The sequence below is a fragment of the Sceloporus undulatus genome, chromosome 6 (genome assembly GCF_019175285.1).
Source record: "Sceloporus undulatus isolate JIND9_A2432 ecotype Alabama chromosome 6, SceUnd_v1.1, whole genome shotgun sequence".
Taxonomy (NCBI): domain Eukaryota; kingdom Metazoa; phylum Chordata; class Lepidosauria; order Squamata; family Phrynosomatidae; genus Sceloporus; species Sceloporus undulatus.
Genome location: NC_056527.1, coordinates 122,051,325 through 122,065,581, shown reverse-complemented (window position 1 = coordinate 122,065,581; position 14,257 = coordinate 122,051,325). Strand labels below are relative to the sequence as shown.

At 46.3% G+C, this 14,257-nt stretch overlaps 1 protein-coding gene across 1 annotated transcript in view; it reads right to left on the bottom strand.

Moving 5' to 3' along the window:
- The window catches only part of CNNM3 (cyclin and CBS domain divalent metal cation transport mediator 3), an 18,961-nt gene extending 5,131 nt beyond the window's left edge, over positions 1 to 13,830 (bottom strand). The window contains exons 1-5 of the mRNA XM_042474550.1: positions 12,329 to 13,830; positions 4,238 to 4,390; positions 3,936 to 4,105; positions 1,343 to 1,439; positions 565 to 701 (exon numbers count right to left, since the gene is read on the bottom strand). Coding sequence (XP_042330484.1) covers positions 565 to 701; positions 1,343 to 1,439; positions 3,936 to 4,105; positions 4,238 to 4,390; positions 12,329 to 13,772 — 2,001 coding nt within the window. The 5' untranslated portion in view covers positions 13,773 to 13,830. The remainder of the gene's footprint in view (positions 1 to 564; positions 702 to 1,342; positions 1,440 to 3,935; positions 4,106 to 4,237; positions 4,391 to 12,328) is intronic.
- Between the last annotated feature and the right edge of the window lie 427 nt (positions 13,831 to 14,257).

Sequence of the window (14,257 nt, the reverse complement as noted above, 5' to 3'; positions counted from 1 at the left end):
AATAATAATAATAATAATAATAATAATAATAATAATAATAATAATAATAAAGCTTTATTTACACAGTGCTGTAATACAATCAGTTAAAAATAGAATAAAATAAAATAAACCTGCCTAAAGCGATCATTCTACTAAAACTATATAACAAAATACATATTAATAATATTAACATTAAATAATAAAATATACTCTATAAAATAAAAAAATATCCATGGGATCCTGGAACCAAACCCCAGCAGATCCTAAGGGTCTACTACTGGATAGCTTTTCCAAAGATTTCTGTCCCAATATTTTAGATTTTGCACTACTGGATTCAGAAGATTTCCCCTTTTGCATCCCAAAAATACAGATGCATTGCATATCCTCCAAGGACAATCCTGGTTGTCATCCTGTTCCTTGAGCTGTGTTTAAAATGTCCCAGTTTCTCACTCCTCCTCCCCCTTTGCCCTCCGCTTACTTCACTTCCTGCAAACTGAGTTTTTTACCTAAATCTTTATAAGACTGTAGTAATTTGGAAGATTTCTGGGCGACAGGCTCCCTCCTGACTCTCCTGCTGGTGCTTACCTTGATGAACTGCAAGTCAGTGAGAGCCCGGACGGTGTAGTCAGGACAGTAGGCAGAGTAGTTGGTGGTCTCTGTGCATTCGAGTGACGACTGATCACGGCGGTTCATTCGGAGCGTGGACACTGGGGACTGATGCACTATTGGAGGAAACCACAATAAACCAAGAAGCTGTGGGCCACCAGGGAAAGAACCCTGAAAATCCTAAACAGGTATCTAATTCTCACAAACAAGCCACAGAGCCAAAGATTTGAATCTCTCCTCTGCCGTGAATTCCCTTGGGGTCCTTAGGTAACACACTCTTTCTCATTCTCAGTTTCCCTCATTTGCAATAATGAAAGATAAAGAAAACTGGCCTATGAGGTTGTTGGAAGAGTTACTAAGACAAAATGTACAAAGACCAAGGAGAATGAACATAATAACATTCATAACTGACCAAGGTGAGGCTCTGGGTCCAAAACTGCTCAGCTATTTCTTAAAAGCTCTGAACATTAGGAAGCATCTTTTCTGATTAATTCAGAGTTTTCTTTATGCAGAATGTCTACCTGGTTTTCCAGCCCCATCCAGTGTGCACAATGTAATGACTTTTCAAAGAGACAGATCTGCTAATTTATTCCAGTATAAAAAGGAATGTGGGTGGGTGGGGAGAACAGAAATCTTCTGGCACCTTTAAGACTGATTTGACACATGTGGGGTGCATCTACACTGTAGAAATAATGCAGTCTGACACCACTTTAAGTGCTGCAGCTCCATCCTATTGGGAAGGGACTGCGTGCCTCACCTGAAGAAGGAGCTGTCAGTGCGGAGACGCCGTAATATGTGAAGGCCCCATTCTCAAACTTCAGCCCCTCTTTGCCGATCTCGACTTCGACCCTGCCCTGAATAGGAGGAAAAACAAAGCATCACAGTGAAGAGGTAGTCATGTCGGGGGTACAAGTGGGCAGGAGGTCAGATTAAGATACAGCCAAATTGCTTCTCAGTTACCAGTTCCAACACTAGAAAAGGGTCCTTTATTTTTGGACTCCCAGGATCTCCAAGCAGGCCTAAGGGGGTTCAGGGAATCATAGTATGAAAGAGTAGCTTTCCCAACTTCTGTCCTAATCCATCTGATCCTCGGATTCTTTAAAACAGTGATGGCGAACCTATGGCACGCGTGCCGGAGGTGGCACTCAGGGCCCTCTCTGTGGGCACACATGCTGTCGCCCCAGCACAGAGTTTGCCAGAGTTTCTTACTAGAAAGCCAGAAGGACGTGGCACTTTGTAATAAATAAATGGGGTCTGGGTTGCAGTTTGGGCACTCGGTCTCTAAAAGGTTCACCATCACTGCTTTAAGATATTTCACAGGGCATCAATTCTATCATCTTTTGGACAGCCTTTTCCTCCTTCTCTGTTCACTTCTCTTTGAGCTAAGGCATCTGGGATCCTTTCCTTTTTTTTAATTGACTTATTAAAATATTTATAACCTGCACTTTCTGCTCCGTCAACAGAACAAACAAGATGGATGTTTGCATTTGGATGTTCTCTAGGGTAAGCCATTGGTTTTAAAACATGATTGTTAGTTACCATGCAAGGCCTGAGAGCAGAGATGTGGCACACAGAGTTACAAAAATAAACAGCAGGCTCAACCTTGTGCTGGGACATATGGGCTTATTACTTCTGATATAAGCAGACTCATGAATCAATCACTGAATGGTCAGTCAACACTTAAAATAAATCTGATTGATTCAACACAGAAAAAAAATGGAAGTGTAGGGGGGCTGCAAAAATTGCTGCCCTTTCTCCATCCCTGATACATAAGCTTCTGTTTTGGTCCAGCATGGCTCTTGTTATGATCTTATGAGGTTATCAGGACTCACCAATGTTGCTGCATATCCTAAGGTCCCACAGGGTTCAATGGGCATCCATCTTAACTCCCCACTGTAAGCCCCTGAGATAGTTGTTTCATTGTGGCTTCCCCCAGCCTGGCAGCCTTTGGATGCACTAACACAAGGGTGCTTATGGCTGCTGTGATCCACTGTATTCTGAAGGTGCCTTCTTCCGGACATTGTGGCAAATTAAAATTGATGCCTCCCCACACAGAGCAAGCCCATAAATGGAGGCGTTTTGCTGGAGGGATACTTTGAGCCAGACCTAGGTGCCTGGGACTGCTGGGAGTGACCTTCCTCCTTCCTCATGTGAAGACAGAGGATTGGGTTCTGCCACTCTCCCCCATCAGAAGTGGCTCCATTGCAGGCCCAGCTTTCCTCTTGCCTTAATGTCTTCCCTTCTCCTCATCCCTATCTGCATGAAGACAGGGAAGGCTAGACTGTATTACACACCATAGGGAAGTGTATCTCATTTTGGGCAGGATGGAGACATTGGGAGGAAGCGGCCCAACTTCCTTCATCCAAGGCAGGAGGTGCTCTCAGTGGCTTGACTCAGAAGAATGGAGCTGGTAATGATGGTGGACAGCAGCACAATGGACCGTACCACCTTGAATTGTAGGTTATGAATAACTCAAACTAACAGTTCCTTCTTGTATTTCTTTTTTAAAAGCACACCAAGCACCTCCTTGCAAACTGGCACATTAAGGGCATGAAGCTGGAACATTATGCGACAGGATCTTGTAGCACCGTTGAGACTAACAGTGTGAAAGATGTTGCAACACAAGCTTTCATAGACTTGGTCTACTTCCTCAGAACATTAATGGCACATTAGGGAGAAAGGATATACAATGAAGTTTTTCTAACCCATGGAGTTTTAAAGGAAGAGGGAAGCTTTCCAACAGCTTGCCATCTCCCCGGTCTCCAATGGCACAGTCCATTCTAGAACCTGAGCATGATGCCACCTCATTCTGATGGGGATGCCAGGCACAGAGCATGGAGAAGTTGCTTTTTAAAAAATGACAGCTCCCAGAATCCCCCAATAAGACTGAGCATGGTGGCTAGGACTGGCCCCAAAAAGTGATATTTCCAAGTTATGGGCAAGCAAAACCTCAGACAACAACGTTCCATGTGATTGGGAAATAGTATGAAGCCTCTGGACTGGTCAAACCATATAGCCAGTTGGATGAACCGGTTAGAAATTGCAGGATTAGGATGAGGAAGACTCAAATTCAACTCCGTCCTCAGTCACAAAACCCACTGGCTAACACTAGGCCAGTCACTCTGTCCTAGCCTAGCCTACCTCACAGGGAAGTTGGTAGGAGGAAGAGATAACTATTTGGACTGCCCTGAATTCCTTGTGCCACAGTTGGGACTGTGAATATGAATTCGTTATGGATGTGTAACTCTAGGTTACATGTTCATAATGGAAAAAGAAAAGGAAGAGGAGAAGGAAGAGGAGCAGATGATTCCCAGCCTTGCCCCACATCAAGGCTCAGTGAAAAGGTGTACCTGCAGGATAAGGATGAAGTAATTGACCGGCTGGTTGCGCTGGTACAAGTAGTGGTCGGCGGCCATACGGTTGCTCTCATCAAACTTCACCTCCTGGTTGACACTGGGGTGCTTCAGCAGATGCAAGAGGACCTTTTCGGAGATTCGAGCTGGACTGAAAAGATCCACCTCTGGGGAATTGTGGGTGGGAAGAGGAGAGAGAAAAGGAAGCATCAGCTGCCTCAAGCTTTGCATTTTTAAAACATCATTTTTAAAAAGTATGTGAAAATGAACTCAAGGGCTGGTCCCTCCCCTGACCTTACCTCTGGATAAGAAGCGCTGCGTAGCGAGGAGCAGCTGCGGGGAGATTTTCACTTTGGACTCATTATCAGACACTTTGAACAAAGAAAAGTCTTCTTTCCTGCGATCCATCATGGTCCCGAGCGGAGCTGGTTTCTTCTTCAATTTGTTGTCCCCTGGAAATGGGAGGGAGAAATTGGGGCAGGGAAAGAGAGAAGAGGAAACAGAAAAGGTAAACCCAATCTACCCATTAGCACCGGCACAATGCTGGCCATTCAGGCTGGAGGATTCTGGGAGCTAGAATCCAACATCATCATCATCATCATCATCATCATCATCATCATCATCATCATCATCATCATCATCATCATCATCATCATCATATGAATATGAATAATTTTTCCAAGCTCTTGCAAAGGCATAAAACACAACTGTTGTGGGCCTTCTTTAATTTGGTTCAAGAAATTCTATAGAACCAGGTTATGGGAGCAGGATTCCCAAATTCTGAGTCTTATTTTCATTCCCTACCCCTGAAAACAAGCCATATGTTTCATGCAAACAGACCTGAATGTGCCCAGGAAATGCATGGCCAAAGCTCAAAAACCAGGATGGGGATACGACTAGCCATTCCAGGTTGACCAGAAGTATCTATCTTGTACTGAGTTGGACCATGGCCCCTATCCATAGATATCTGACACTTCCTAATGACTATAAGATATTCTGGAAAGCGAGCCAAAGTGTTCATGCTTGTACAGAATGTACAAAGGATCAGCAATTTGGGTCATTTTGGTGCACATTTGTTTTATTTCACCACACACTGCCCTAGGAATAAAGCAGGGATGAGAAATAAAGGAGGACAACCTTGTAGCAACCCATATCCATTTTAAATTTATTTCCAAGAACTGAACGTTCAAGAGGGACCTTCAGCAAAACAACTGGAGTTCTTGGCCTAAAGGATAACAATGTATTACAGAAATAAAACAAATTATAACAGACATTATATATGGATATTCATATATAATTGGATTGCTAGATAAGACAATTTACAGGCAATATGTCAATTTATGTCAGTGATGGACATATTATGGCCTGTGAGCCACACATGGCCACTGGATCTCACTTTTGGGGCCCTTGAAACCCACTAACAGTCCCCTGAAGCCTCTCAGCTTTTGCCTGTCCCAAAATCACATAGAAAGCACTCCGGATGCATGACGACATGAGAAAATATTCCCAGCTCTCCCCAACAAGTGCCTCAGAACTCAGTACTACTATCAAATGCCTTCATTTTGTTCTGAAGTCCCTCTCAAAATGGCGACAGGATCGTGCCCCATCTCCTTTTTCTCCGGCAGCCCTCTCAAAATGGCAAGAGTGAAACGATGACACTTCCTATAACCATTTTGCCCATTTTAACCATCTTTTTCTATGGTATTTGAGCTGGTCCTTATTCAAAACGCTTGGGACCAAGAAGTGTTTAGATGTGGATTTTTGTTATTTTATTTTGGAATACCTGCATTTTCATATAGGTACATCTTGGAGATGGGACCCAAGTCTAAACACAAAATTCATTCTTTTTAAAATAATTTGTGCATGAAACCATGTTGTTGTACACTGAACGATCGGAAAGCCACCATGACAAAAGTGTGGGTTTTTGGGATATTTTGGAATTCTGGTAAAGGGAGACCCAACCTATTTGTCCGCTCCCTACCTCTGCAGAAGAGCTGCTTTTTTGCACCCAACTCTGTCCTTGGCATTCAGAAAAACAAAAATAGGTCCTGCAAACCTGAAATGTCCCTGTTGCTGTTCTAGGACATTTCTGACTTAGGAAAGGAAGGGGCAGAAAGACAGGACTAGAAGAAGTTTAAATAAATAAGCCCCTAACGGCCATACCTGCATGGAAACCACTTACTGTAGTCATCTGACTCGTCCAATCTCCGATTTTATGATCTCCTCGATGACGTTTCCAGGGTCACCAAGCCCATGACTTCGTAGAAGGGTCCCCTTCGCCTTCGTTGTTGACCTTCGGACAATGGCCATGTGGGGACTTACTAAGAAGAAGAAAAGGAAAGCCCAGGGCTTAGCAGGAAAAGCACAGTCAAAGGCCACATGCCACACACCATTGTGTGAAGCAGATTATATGAAGACAAGAAGTGAAGTACACATTATTTCTGGTCATCAGGGGGGAAAAATTGTGCCGGGCGCTTGCAACTCCCTACAGTACAGTGTGTAGGGGTGTGTGTAAATCCTGTGTACATTAATCAACACATTTGAGATGTGGTGCTGGAGAAGAGTTGCTAAGGATACTGTCCTGCAGATGGTCAAGAAGACCAGAACTCTCCTGGGAGCCAAGATGACGAAACTGATGCTATCGTACTTTGGGCTGCATCATGAGAAGTAAGCCTCACTGGAATAGCAATGATGCTAAGAAAGGTAGGGGGAGAAGAAAGAGGGTAAGATTGCATGAAGATGGATGAACTCAACCAGGGAGGCCATGGGCCTGGATCTGTGGACCTGAACAGAGCAGTGAGGACAAGGGGTCTTGGAGATGTTATCCACCCACGGTCACCATAAGCTGGAGCCAACCTTAAGACAGTTACAAAACAACAAAGTCACTAACAGGATGCTGGCCACCGACTCCTGCAGAGCCCTTCTAAGATTGCTGCAAAGGCTCAGCTCTCCCTTCGGCTCTGAGCTTTCAAGGTTTTTAAACCACACCCCGGTTGCCTGGAATTTGCCCCATGAGCTCACCTTGGCGGCTGCCATTCGGTGGACCAGAGACCTTTCAAATATTAGCGGAGGCTGTTTTGTCACTCGCTGGGCTCCCTAACGGCGGATGCCGCACTTGTGACATTTTGCACAAACAGGAGCCAGTTCCGCATTTGGACAAGGGGATCCAGGGGAAAGAGGCAAGGAGGCGGTCATCCATTAGAGCATGCATGAGGTTTGGTGGGAGAACTCAGGAGAGATCCCTGTAACACGAGGATTAATATCTCGGCCCAGAGAAATCTTTGCATCCAAGGGGAAATCCAGACTGCATCCCTCTCTGAGGACTCCATCATATTAATACTAGGGCATTCTCTTGCACAAGATGCATTACTGAAATGAAACAGGAATACACAAGAGAGTTTCCTAAGTAATTCCAGCTCAGTCATGAAACCCATTGGGAAAGTCAAACTCTCTCAGCTTCAGGGGAAGGCAATGGCATACCTCCTCTGACCAAATCTTGCAAGGAAAATTCCATGTTAAGCTTCTTTGGTTCGCCTTAAGTAAAGAAACGAATGAAGGCACACAAGAACAACAACAACCGTGCTTCCTGGGTCTGTTCCACCCTCCGCCATAAAAACCACCTTCATGCAGCCTTCCCAAATTGTTGCCCTTCAACTATCTTGAACTACAACCCCCATCATCCTCCCACTAAGAGGCCCATTGGCCTTCTTTAGGGATGGGGATGTTGCCAGAGTGCAAGCCTCATCATTCCTCACTGTCAGCCATGCTGACAGGGAGTCCACATATCTGGGCAACTATAGGTTCCCATCTAGGTGTGTGAAATCCCCAAAAGGACGTTTTCCAGGTTGTGAAGTAGATCTCTTCTTCTTTTGCTGAGATCCTGGCAGCCAAGCACAAAACAAGGGGGCAAGAGAGGAAGAGAACCATCCTTCCTTCAAAGGTCTATTGTGTCCCCCTCTTTTTGGAAGCTAGGATGAGTAGCAGGAAAGCATCCTGTTCATTTCCGTCAAATGTCCGGAGAATGTGTTGTGTGTTTTATAAGTAATGACAAGCAAGGCTGGAATATTGGGGCTGAGGGGGTGAAGAGGGAAAGAAAGGCTAAGATCCTTAAGAAGCTTAATTCCTCATAGGGGCTTGGTGCAAGGATGGCAAACTGAACCTATGAACGTGTGCATTTTGCTCAGCAGCAGCTTGGCCAGATCCTTGTAACTATGCAAAGGTCAAAGGTACCATCCGCTATTCCTGCCAAATGTGTGAAAGAGGCGAGGAAGAAAGGGAGAAAAAGAAATGGGGAAGTTGGGGAAGAGGTCCTTTACTCTATAGAAAAATAAAAAACCTTGCATACTGTATAGCAAGCAAAACGAATTGCATCTACTAACTACTGCACTTTAATAACAGGCCAGCACCCTGTTTCGGCTGTTAGGAGATTGCAATCTGGATTTACAGTCTTATAACTGCTGGGGATCACATTTATGGTCATTAATGACTGCATATGGCCCCAAAAAATACCTTTCAGATGGGCAGAGCTCAGCTCAAGGTTTCCAAGGTATGCTGGGAAGATGGATTTTCTTTTTGTGTGGTGGCACTGTCTAAATACCCTGAAGGCATCAAATACCTTGATCTTGGAATCTAACCAGGTTTGTTTTGGACCACTACTAAAATACCAGGTGCTGGGGCCTCTGTTTCAGAGAAGGAGCTGGCAAAACCACCTCCGAGTATTCCTTGCCTAAGAAAACCCCATGAATGCATGGGGTTGCTGTACATCGACAGAGGAGATTTGAAGACATACACCTACACTATCATTTCATCCAAAAGGGTTCAGAGACACAGCTGTGTTAGTCTAGAAAAAATCAGTCTGCAAAGGGCTCTCTTCTGGCACCTTTGAGACTAACTGAAAGAAAGAAGCGATCAGCATGCTTCCATAAACTTAATAATAGGCTCCAGTTTTATCACATGGGGATGATTTTGACATATTAAGAGAGATTAAAGCATATTTAGCATCCCGCCAATGAAGTGGAAATGGCAAATAAATGTGCGAACGATTATCATATGCACATTGCGCAAATAAACTATATTGGAAATGCATTGTCACTGAAATCCCAAAAGTAAAAGTTGTGCATTATGCTTCTTTGTCACCATTTAATGAAGGCTTTTGTGTGAAGTCATGTGAAGTCGTGATGCGTAAAGATGTGATTTTTCCAGGATATTCACGGGATAAACTCCCGACCGCCTTCGTTGATATCTCCAAGAAGCTCTGCTACTCTTCCCCCCCCCCCCCAGTTATCTCAAAGGTGTTACAAGATCCATTTGCACACTGTGCAAAAGACTAGCATAAAATTCCACGACTTCCTTGCATCTGAGGAAGTCTACAAGAGCTTGCAGACCAAGTTAGAAAAGCTGATGCTATAGCTTCTTTCACACAGTTGGTTCAAAGTGTTACGAGATCCTGTGCATATCATCCAAAAAATTTATTCTCGTCTGAAATAGTCACCGTCCCCCAAATCAGCACCTGAAATAGATCTCTAGTCACTTGGTCTCAATTTTTTAATTTCTTTCATTTCTTTTGTTTTCAGGCCTAGTGCAGCTTCAGAAGATTGACCACCAGCCCTTCCAAAGCTGTCACCCCAGTTCTAGATTGTTTCACACTTGTCTCATGTAAAAAGTACTCCTCTGCATAAGCCCTGGCCTGCAGATGGGACTAAACAATCCCAATAAAGGTTGCTCTCTGTGAGAACCAGTCCGAGAGTCAAGTGAGGATACACCCGCACCAGATAATAATGCAAGGCCAATCGCATCACAACCCTTCAACAAAAGAATCTGCCCTGCAAAACAGCCACAGCCTCCATCATTACACGCAGAGGGAAGTCCTGAGGGTTAAAAAAGGGTTATCACACCCTTTATGCAGCAGATGGAAGGCCTAGATAGCCAGCAGGCATGATTTATGTATGCAGGTTGAATCTCCTTTATCTGAAATGCTTGGAACCAGAAGGGTTTTGTGAGTACCTGAATTTGCTTATATGAACTCTCTTGGAGCTGGGACACAGGCTTAAATGCAAAATTCATTTACGTTTCACGTACACCTTACGAAAAACCTGCACAATTTTATATACATTGTTTTAAAATAATTTTGTGCACACAGCAAAGTTTGGGTACACCAACCATGGCAACCACCAGGTGTTACTATCTCAGCCACCCATGAGTATCTTGGGTTTTGAATTCTAGGTAAGCGAGACTCAACCTGTATCCACTTTCTAGGCACCAACCGTTGGTAGCTGTGATGAGGAAGACTGCTCCTTGGTGACTGCGGAGGCTATGTTTCTTAGCTAGAAGACAAATTTGTTCTTTTGTGTGTGTGCGCTATGTATCACTAATGAGAACTCAATGGGCAAGAGGACAAGTCACTTCCCAGATGGTTCTGCAAGGATGATGTATCAACTGCAGCAACTCAGAATCTGGGAAGACAAAATGAAATGAAAGCAGGTTGTCATACTTCACCAATAATCTTCCATTAAAAGTATTTCGCTAAGAGAAGTGTGTAGTATGCTTCTGGAAACTCTCCCCTAACACTCTACTGCAATTCCCATTATTATTATTATTATTATTATTATTATTATTATTATTATTATTATTATTATTATTATTATTATTATTATTATTATCCCACCTTCCTCCCAGTACAGGAACTTAAGGCGGCTTACAAATCCTGAAACAGTCCAAGTTAAAACACTATAAAACACTGATTCCCAGGCAAGGCTAAGGATGGGTGCCCATCATGTTTTGTGGCAATCCAGTAAGTACTGTACACCTTAATTGTGCCAAAGCAGTTGTTAAGGAAAAAGCCAGCATGGAATGGTTTGAGCACTGGACTATGGCTCTGGAGACCAGGGTTCAAATCCCTGCTCTGCCATGTAAACCCACTAGATGTCTTTGGGTAAGTCACAATTCCCTCGGCCTCAGAAGAAAGCAAAAGCAAACCTCTCTGAACAAATCTTGCCAAGAAACCCCAGTGATAGGTTTGGTGCTTTAGGGTTGCCGGAAGTCGAAAAGAACTTGAAAGCACACAACAACAACAACAAAGTTGCTAAGACCTCCAAGTGTTGTCCTCCTGCATGCAAAAACGCTTTGAAAGCTGTCACATATTCATTCATTTGCACACACATACACTTCTTAAAGCGTTGCTACAACTGGCTTCAGTTTGCCAGTGTGAGCACCATGCGCCTGCAGGAAATAAACAAATATTCCCACACACTCAGATCTCAGGCAACTCATGCGCGCTCATGTGTTCCTTCCATGGCACTGAAACATTAAAACTGAAGGCGATGCAGAGACAATAGCCCTTCCTTCTATTGTACTGCTTAGCTTGCCTGAACAGAACTGCAAGCCAGGGAACCCTATAAACTCTTTACAAAGTACATATCTTCAGATGATAACAAGCGCTTGAAGGGTTTATGGGGTTCAAAAGCTGGCAATGCTCTTAGATAATGAGGTGGCCCAAGAAAAGTTCTTTCTGCCTGTTCTGACAAGGCTTATACAGAAGGGAACCAAGGCTCTTCAAAGCCCCAAGATCAAATCCCACTTTTGCCAGTGTCCTGCCAGGCTATCCAACCTTTTTCAAAGCAGCTATGCCAAGAAATAAAGCTATGACCTTCTGCAGGCGCCACCCTGAAGACACTGAAGCCAGTATAATTTCACCAGTAAAGCCAAGTCAGACCTGGTTAACTCTTGCGATAGGGAACATGAGAATATCAGGGATCTCCAGATGATGTCGGAAAGAACACCTCTCTAAAACCCTGCCAGTCTGAGTTGACAATATCAGACCACATAAACCAATGTACTGGCTCCATACAAGGCAATTTCGATAGGATATGGACTCCTGTCATTGTTGTTGTTGTGTGCCTTCAAGTCACTTCCGACTTATGATGATCCTAAGGCAGACCTATTATGGGAGAAGATCAGGTGTGATGGTCAGGCAGTCTCCTAAGGATGTTCCTTCACCATTTCTAATCTTCTTCCTGGGAACCTTGGATAAAAAAACTTATACAGTAAGAGCCTTCCCAAAATGGAGTCTGAAACCCAAGTGCCTACTCTACTAGTGGTGATGAGTCGCCAGAGTTTGTCATACCTTCTCCCCCTGGTCTCCAGATCCCAGAGGTGGACAACTTTCCATCTAGACCAGTGGTTCTCAACCTTCCTAATGCTGCGACCCTTTAATACAGTTCCTCATGTTGGGGTGACCCCTGACCATAAATCGGTTCCTATGACCATTGGAAATGTGTGTCTTCCGATGGTCTTAGGCAACCCCTGCTAATGACCCACCAAAGGGGTTGTGACCCACAGGTTGAGAACCGCTGACCTGGACTAAGTCTGTGCTTTGAGGGCACCTCTTTTACCTCGCTTGAATTCCTCCAGCACAGCGTCCAGCTTGGTGTCGTTGAAGACGAAGTGGAGTGGGTGGTTGTAGAACTTGATGATGGTGCTGAGCGGGGTGCAGTCGTCCGGGTCCACCATGGCCAGGTCCTTGACATAGAGCATGTCCACCAGGTTGGTGCGCTCGTCCTCATAGACGGGGATGCGGGTGTAGCCGCTCTGCATGATGGTGGACATGTTGTTGAAGTCCAGGACGGCATTGGCGTTGAGCATGAAGCACTCGTCCAGCGGCGTCAGGACGTCCTCGACAGTCTTGTTCCGCAGGGCCCCCTTGCTGAACTCCTCCCGCACAAACTCGTTGTACGGGTCGCTGTTGCGCACCATGTCCAGGATCTTCTCCCGCAAGAGGCAGGTGCTGGTGTCGTGGCGCAAGGCCAGCTCCAACACTTTGCTGAGAGGCAAGGAGATGGGGAATGTCAACAGCATGCAGAGCTGGGTCAGCCAAAGCCCTCGCGGGGCCAACAAAAGACCCCAGCGCGAACTCACCACAAAGGGCAGCACCTCCGCCAGAAGGAAGACCAAGCCAGCCACACCGAAGATGGCTGGTGCCAACAGCCCCACGGCACGGTAGAATAGCACCGCCAAAGCGGCATTGGCCAAGGAGCTCAAGAGCAACAGAGAGCACAGGACGAAGGTCCCCCGTTGGCGCACTGGCTCTAGCGTTTTCGACGCCTCTCGTTCTGACTCTGAGCCACAGTCGCGCAAGACATACAGCTCCACAGGGTCCAGCCACAATGTGCCCAGCTGCAAGGTCCGGAGCAATGCCAGCAGGGCCAAGAGCAAGGCCACTAGAGTGCCCAGCAACCAAGGCGCCAAGGGTGGGGGCAGCGCCACTGCGGCCACTCGCCCGCCTCCACCTTCGTCTTCCGTCACCAAGATGGCATCCCCAGGGGCGGCTGGCGCCCACGCGTGCCCGGGTCCAGCCGGACTGCAGAGTCGGTACCGTCCACGGCTGACCGCTGGGGCCACTTTGATGGTCACCAATGCGGCGTGGTCCCCGACGGGGTGGACTTCATGGACAAGGAGTTCCTCGGCGGCGATGGGCGCAACGGACGGACCCCCGCTTGGGATGGCACAGGGGGTCTCCGCTGGGACGAAGGCCACCCAGGGCCAACTGTGGTTGCTGAGGCCGGTGCCATAGAGTCTTAAGCGGAATGTGGCCCCCGGCGTGGCCCGCACCAGCCCCCCAACGGCCGTGGCACCCTCCTCCAGGCGGAAGCCCAGCACCCTTGGGTGGGGAGTGGCCCCTTCCTGCAAGGCCCTGGCCCCCAGTTTTTGGGGGTCCCTGGTCAATGTGGGGCTCAGTGGCCCCTTTCCCAGCAGGGCTCCCCCTGGGGCAGTTGCACAGCCCAGCCACAAGGCGGCAGCAAAGCGCAATGGCCAGCTGCCTTTGCCCACCAGAGCCATGGCTGCTGCAAGAGACAGGCAAAGCAGCAGCAGCAGCAATAGCCAGGGGGAGTGGACTACTGAGACACACAGAGAGCAGGGTCAGCTGACTCCGCGCTCAACCGAGAACGGCTGCGGGCTGCTCAGCCAATAAGAGCGCGGCGCTGGAGTCGCTCGGCCAATCGGGAGGCGCCGGGGCGTGGCAGTCGGGAGAAGAAAGAAGGGGCCCTCTGTCCAAGTTCGGTAGAGGCGCGGTATAAACAAGGAGGAGGGAGGGGAGGGGGCAGGGAGAGGAGATTTAAAGGGGCCGCGTCCCTTTTTGGGGAAGATTCAATTGGGAACAATGGGAGGGATTGTTATTGTTATTATTTATTTATTTATTTACTGTTTTCATCAATAAAACAAAGTTTATTATTTTAATCCCAGAGTTTTGGGAGGATGAAGTGGAGGGGGGTTTGCTCAGGAGAAATGCTGCTAGGATTATTTTTTGAGGGGAGATTAAGAGG